General features: G+C 65.9%; 1 protein-coding gene across 1 annotated transcript; it reads right to left on the bottom strand.

Moving 5' to 3' along the window:
* Positions 1-15: 15 nt before the first annotated feature.
* CHLRE_05g244300v5 (uncharacterized protein) lies at positions 16-7,085 on the bottom strand. The gene is made up of 4 exons (XM_043062478.1): positions 6,608-7,085; positions 6,160-6,257; positions 4,487-5,758; positions 16-4,237 (listed from the first exon to the last, which is right to left on the bottom strand). The coding sequence occupies exons 1-4, from the start codon at positions 6,954-6,956 to the stop codon at positions 1,739-1,741; spliced, it is 4,218 nt and encodes a 1,405-aa protein (XP_042924670.1). The 5' UTR covers positions 6,957-7,085; the 3' UTR covers positions 16-1,738.
* Positions 7,086-7,135: the final 50 nt, after the last annotated feature.

Raw genomic sequence — 7,135 nt, 5'->3', positions numbered from 1 at the left:
TGTGCATTAGGAGCCATGCCGGCACATTTACAGTTTCACACCACAGCAGAGCGCAAACCTGTCAGCTACTAGGCCAGGGATGCGGTATGATACACGCGGGTGCATTCCTTACTTGGCCGCCCCGCCGGCCTGGCAGTTATTGTACACAGCCTGCTGGCTTGTCAGAAACAGCCTTCTCCATCATTAGTCTCGCTCCTATTCTCCAACGACCATAATGATGCGGTATGCAAAGGCAAGGCGGCTTGATCCTGTCATTGATTCCTCCAACATACCTCCGTCAGGACGGACAGGCATCACGCTGTTGCGGCCCTCTTCGGTCACGCACATGAGGTTACCCTCTGAGTTACCCTCCCCTCATCAGAGCCCACACAAACCTCCACAACATTACAGGGGAGGGAGCTTCGTTCCCTCCCCTGCTCACCATGTATGTACGCTGGCCTAGTGGCCTCTGAAATGTTCCAGCCCGTCCTTTCAAACCGCTACCCGCAACTGCTCAGCACAGATCCAGCACATGACCTTTGTAATTCCTGCCACAAATCAAGATACTTCATCGGCGACGGCGATCCATCTTGCCGCATTTTAATGTTGATTGCGTTTATCAAGCGGCCCAGGTGGGCCGCTGGCAGCATGGGCAACCGCATCATCTATCATAGAACTCTCTTGCTCGCATACGGGGCAAACAAACAGCAACGACGAACTGTTCACAAAGAAATCATACGGGGCCCCTCCATTTGGGGGTAGTTTGCAACACCCCGCGCACGCAGTCGACTCAAAGGGCATCACACACACATACACACGCACGCACATACCAACACCACTTCCACCTACCCAAGACACGCCCCCTAACCCAACGGCACGAATCTGCTAGGGCCCATGCCCCGTACTTGACGCTGTGGCTGTTCAATTTTATTGATGGTGCAGTAAAGCAAGCGCAATAAATCCCTGAGCACACGAAGTAAATGCTATGGCCACTCGCAGTCTCACCCCACACCGCAGGTCAACTTGTCTATACACACATGAAACACCCTGGGACGAATGTGTCCAGCTGATCAATGGGTTTCTGTACACTTGCACCGTTCTTAAGGGCATGACATTTCGAGCACGCCATTGTGGACTAAACACACGCGTGTGACCGGCCTAAACACATCAACTAATCAAGCATCACATCTAGACTACGCAAGCTAACAAGCAATCTCTCAGCAAACCAGGCGGCCGGCCAGCTTATTGGAAAGCGTGGGAGTACTGCCACGGGCGGGGCGGTGTTTCGCGGTGCCCTGTAACCCGTCGGCCAGGAGGGGTTCTAACCCTGGCGTTGAAGCCTACATAGAAACTTGCTTTGCGGATCACAATCATACACAACTCGTGCTTGAAACAAATGAACGAAAGCATACGGTAAACTACAGAACTAATTGGTAGCAATGGGAACGCAGTACTAGTAGATGACAACGCTCCTCACAAGGTATCAGTCTCAGCTAACATCTTGCCCCAGGGCACGGGGTGGTTACTACTTACTCCCATTGCAATATCGCCCTTCATGCCGCCCGCACACAAATCACCTGAATAGCACGTGCTTCAGTCAATCTCAAACGCCTAGTCTGCGCCTATGTGCCCATACATCTTGATACGGTCGCAACCACCAGCAGTGTACGGCGACAATGAAGGCCACCAAACCACGCAAATCACGGAGCGGCGTTCTCCAAACACGCTGCTTGCTTGCTTTCGCTCACAACTCTCGCCACTACTCGCGCCTGCCGCCTACCACGTCAGCGCCACCGGCACCCGCACCACCACTACAGCCGCCAGCACCGCTTCCAGCATGGCTGCCTCCAGCACCCGCCGGGGAGCGCAGAGCCACTGCCGCAACCCTCTCTTTCTCCTTCGCCTGCAGCAATGCGCCGTCGCCGCCGTCGCCGCCTGCGCCGCCTGCGCTACCTACGCCGCCTGCACCGCCACCTCCACGGCTGCTGCTGGTGGGACCGCTGACCTCCACGCCTTCACCGGCAGCGGCGCCAGCACTGCCGGCACCTGGCGGTGACGGAGCGGCGGAGAAGCGGTTGGGGAACACGTCCAGTTTGGCCAGCTCCTGCTCCAGCTCTCTGCGCTGCAGCGACAGCAGCTCCAGCTCCAAGTCCAAGTCGCGCAGCTGCTCCTCCTCCTCCTGCTGCCGCCGCCACTCCGCCGCGCTGCTGGGAGCGGCAGCAGCGGAGCGCACCGGCGACCCTCTGCCCACACAGCCACCACCAGCCGCGCCTGCGACCATGTACGGCGACGTGCCGCCGCCGGGGCCCAGGAGCTCAACCTCCTCCTCTCCGTCATCCAGACCCAGGACAACCACCCGCTGCTGCTGCTGCTGCTGCTGCTGCTGCTGCTGCTGCTGCTGCTGCTGCTGCGGCGGCGGTGGCGGCGGCGGCGAAGGAGGGGATGACAATGAGGACGGCGGGGATGCAGCAGTAGGCGCCGCCCACCGCGCAGCAGCCGCCTCCACGACATCCCTTGCCGTGCCCTTGGCACTCCGTCGCGCCTCAGTCGCCTGGATGTCCGCTTGGGCCGCCACTGCAGCCGCCGCCGCCGCCGCCGCCGCCGCAGCCGCCGCCGCGCCCAGCCCCGCGACCGCCGCGTCCCAGTCGCTTACCGCCGCCGCCGCCGCAGCCAACACCGCAGCGGTCGTGGCCGCGCCGCCGCCGGTGTCGCTTGCGCCCTCCTTGATTGGCAGCGTCCTCGCCGCCTCGGTAACAGGCGTCGCGGCGCCCTCCGCCTCATCACTCGCAGCCGTCACGACTGCGGGCACGGTCACCTGCGTCTTGGCAACGGACGCCGGCCCCACAGCCGGCAGCACCGCAGCCACCACCGTGTCCACGTCTGCGGCCGCAGCGGCAGCCAGCCGGCGGTTGGCCGCCGCAACCGTCTCGTCGTCATCATCAGCACCCCTGGCAGCGCGGCTGGAGGCAGCGGCCGCCGCAGCCGTTGTTGTAATGGCGGAATCGACACTACTGCCGGCGGCAGAAGCTGCAGCGGGGCTGCTGGTACCCGCGGTAGCATTTACGGCGGCGGCTCCCGCGGCAGCGCGGCTGATGCCGTAGCCTTGGACCCGCAGCGCCTCTGCCCGCTTGCGTGCCGCCGCCAGCGCCCGCTTGGCTCCCTCCATCTGCAGCTCGTAGCCGCTGCCGCTGCCGCTCCTGCTGCCACTGCTGCTGCCGCTGCTACTGCCGCTGCTACTGCCGCTGCTACTGCCGCTGCTGTTGCTGCGGCGCACATTGCCGGCACCGATCTTGGCAACAGCGCCGCCGCCGCCAGAGGCCGCCGTCACTACAGCTGGCGCAGTCGCCGCGGGCGGCGCCGCCATCGGCACCTGGACGGCCGAGGCACCAGTCGCGGCTGCAGCAGTGCCAGCAGCGGACGTGACCGCGGCGGACGCCTTTGGCGTATTGGCACCCGTCTGCCGCGCAGGAGCCGCGGAACCGGCGGCCGCCACTGCTGCTGGCATAGGCGCGGGCGCAGGCACTGTGGGCGCAGCCGAGGCTGCAGGCGCGGGCGCGGCAGCAGGCGCTGTGGTGGAGGAGGCTGAGCTGCTGTTGAGGAAGGCGTTGACAGCAGGGGATGGAACGATCCTGGCCGCGCGGCGGCGGCGGGGCGCCTGCAGCCTGGCTGCCAGCTCCGCCGCCTCCACTGCCGCCGCCGCCGCCTCGACCTCGTCCTGAAGCGCTTCCTCCATCAGCACCTCCCACCGCTTGCGCGGCGGCGGCGGCGGCAGCTGGCCCTGTTTCGGCCGGCGAGCCTGCTGCACGGGCGAGCGGCTCCTGCTGCGGCTACGGCCGACGCCAACGACAGCAGCAGTCCCGCCGCTCGTGCCGCGTACCGTGCCGTCAGCCTCATGTGACTCATTTGCCTGCTGCTGCGTCCGAGGCGGCGGAAGCGGCGGAAGCGGCGGCGCGTGGGCTTCGGCCGCCGCCACCGCAGCCGCCTCGTGCAGCCGCCGCTGCGCCCGCCTGCTCCCCATGTACTCCTCCAGCCGCCGCCGTACCCACTCAGCCTCCTGGCCGTACGACACCGTACTGCGGCCGGCGGCGGCGGTCGCTCCCATGATGAGGTCGAAGTGCATGAGGCGGTCGCGGTGGGCGTCGTACGGCATGTCGTAACCGTAATTGTACGGCATGGCGGCGGACGTGTGCCCGCCGGCGGCGGCAGTTGCGGCGGCGGCGCCGGGCTCGGCGTTGTTTGGCCGCACCGCCAGTCCCTCCTGTTTGCAGGTATGCGGGTCGGGCGGTGGGTCGTGACGGTTGCGAGGAGGCGTGTCGCACAAGTACTGAACCGAAGCGATGCAACCACACACCCTGCCGTGTCGCGCTTTCTTCTCGCCCGCCCGTGCACAAGCTAGCACGCTGGTGTTTAATCCGATTGAGACGATGAAACAGCACCACACAGCACTGGACGCCCCGGATAATTTCGTGCAAGCCCCTAGGTAACTTCGTACAAGACACGCACGCACCTGGGTGCACAGAATGCTGTACAGTGCCGCCAGCCCCGGCACCAGCCCCGGCCAGCCCCCACTGGAGTCGTCCACCACACGCAGCAGCCGCGACCCCAACACCTCGAACTTGCTGCTGGCGCTGGCGCTGGCGCTGGGGCTGGCGCTGGCGCTGGACAAGGCCTCGGGAGAGGCAGTGAAGGACGAATCCGCCGCCGACACCACCTCACGGACGCAGTAGAAGCGCCAGCGGCGTAGGCCCGTCAGCAGGCCCCACACCACCACCGGCGGCCGCGGCGCAGTGGGTGGCGACGGCCTAGGAGGCAATACCGGCGGCGGCGTCATCGTCGGCGGCGGCGTTGCCACCGGCTGGGCCGCTTGTGCCGGCGTCTGCGGCGATGGCGCCTGACGCTGTTTGTGGCGGCGGCGGCGGCGGCGGCGAGACTTCGTGCTTTCGCCGCCGCCGCCGCCATCGCCACCGGCAGCCGTCATAGCCGCATCTTGCGCTGCCTTGGCTGCCGCCGCTGCCACCGCGGCCTCCGCCTCCCCTGCCTCCGCCGCCTCCGCCACCACGGCCGCCGCCTGCCTAGCCGCCTGCCCCGCCGCCTGTCCCGCCGCCTCCATCATGCGCGACAGCAGGCGGTACTTGGCGCCGGCCATGGCTGCGTCGTCTTCGTCCTGCTGCTGCTGGCGGTGGATGTGGTGGCGGGATGGGGACTGCTGCTGGGTGGCCTGCGTGCTGTGCACGGCGCCGCCGCCGCTCGCACAGCACATACCATCCTGTCCGGTGGAGTCGCCATTATGGCTGCTACTACTGGCCGCCGCGGCGGGGGCGGCAGCAGCAGCGGCAGTAGCTGTAGCAGCAGTGGCAGTAGCAGCAGTGGCAGTAGCAGTGGCCGACGGGCTGTCAGTGTACATCTCCACAAGCAGCAGCGGTGTGCAGGCGCCGGCGGCGATGGCCGCCGCCACCGTGTCGGCAAACAACGCCGCCTCCTGGCGGTGCGGTGCAGAGCGCAGCAGCAGCAGGCCCGGCAGACGCGCACCGCCGCCGCGAGCAGCTGCACTGCCGCCAGCGCCACCGCCGCCGCCGCCGCGGGCAGGAGCACCGCCGCTGGGCAAGCCGCTGCTGTCAGTGGCGTCGGTCGCGGCTGCGGCGTTGTCAGCGGTTGCGGCAGTTATTGCGGCAGTTACCGCCGCCAGCGGCACGTCTGGCGGCGGCGGCGGCTGCAGCTGGTCCAGTTCATCCGCCGCCGCAAGCACCAGACCACAGCCGCCGGCCAGCCCAGCGTAGACCTGTCAGGTTGCATGAGAGGCGTGCCCAATTGTGAGCAAGTCGCAGGTACGACGGCATGCATGCGCCTTCGCAACCCCGGAGCCACACGTCCCCATGTGTTAGTTGTCAACCCAAGGAGGAGCTACGGAAGAAGGCGGAGGGCCGTACATGTGCCACGCACCCCGCCGGGCCTTTTCTGCGTTTCCAAACTGGCATGCCTGTCGACATCCAGGTACTCCTCCTTCCTTCCTACCCGCGCCTATCTACTGTCATACAGGATTGATGTGCCCTCCTCTCCGTCCCCTCTCCCTATCGCTCTTTCCCCACACATCACTCCGCTTTTCCCTAAACACGCCTGCACCCACATTCCTCACAGCGCCCCCCAGCTCCTCACCCCAGCTCCTCACCCTCCCCTCCTCACCTTGATCAGCTCGTACATGAGCACGTGCGTCAGCCCGTCACCCAGCCGCAGCCAGGACTGGGCGCGGGTGAAGGGCCCCGACACGGCCTGCAGGATGGCTGCGTGGGCGGCATGGGGGCGGGGAAGAGGGGGTGAGGGCGGGGACGAGGGCGAGAACGGGGGCAGAGTCAAGGGCAGGGCGCGGGAGGGGGAAGGTAGCGAGGGCAAGGGAGATGCATGACTCCGTGGGTTTGAGGCGCAGCCGTGCAGTTAAGCGGAGTTTAGGACCAGAGCGTGGTGCTGTGGGAAAACGGCATATCCCTCGTCGTGACCCGCCGCGTGCGTGGGGCCGCGAGGTGCGTCCCCTCTACTTAATGCAGTCTGTGGTGTGGGCATCGTGGGGCGCTGAGAAAAGTAGTGTGTCCTCTACTGTGGCCTGGTGGGCAGTCGCACCAACCAACGCACGCACCTGCCGCGCCCGCCTCCGATGGCGCGTGCAAGTCAACATCGCCGTACCGCAGGTATCGGCCGGGGCTGGCAAGCGCGGTGCGGTACCGCGACTCAAACGCGTGACGCGTCTCGATGTGAGATGGGGGTATCTGTGTGCTGCTTGCTGGCGCAGGAGTCGGCGTGCGGCTGTGGTGCGGCAGGCCATGGTTGCCGGTGACCAGGTTGCCCGAAGGCTGCCCAGCTTCAGCTCTGCACCGGACGCCCAGATCAGTGATCCTGGGTGATTTAAATACTGCAGGTCTGCACGCGATGCCGCAGCGCATCACCGGCGGCGTTTTCGGCGCCGCGCGCCAACTCGTCACACGCATCCCAATCGAAACGCCCGTCGAGCGCAGGGGCCGCGTCGGGCAATACCGCTGGTACGTATTGCAGCCATCTGCTGCGATGCAACTGCTGAATGTTACAGGTTTGCAAGCAGCGCGCGTGGGTAGGCGTTGTCCCACTCTGCGGTTTTGCATCGCTGGCGCTGCTACCTAATTTGTCAGGT

This window comes from Chlamydomonas reinhardtii, chromosome 5 (assembly GCF_000002595.2).
Source record: "Chlamydomonas reinhardtii strain CC-503 cw92 mt+ chromosome 5, whole genome shotgun sequence".
NCBI classification, from domain to species: domain Eukaryota; kingdom Viridiplantae; phylum Chlorophyta; class Chlorophyceae; order Chlamydomonadales; family Chlamydomonadaceae; genus Chlamydomonas; species Chlamydomonas reinhardtii.
Note: the sequence above shows the minus strand (reverse complement) of the source record. Positions and strands in the feature narration are given on the sequence as shown.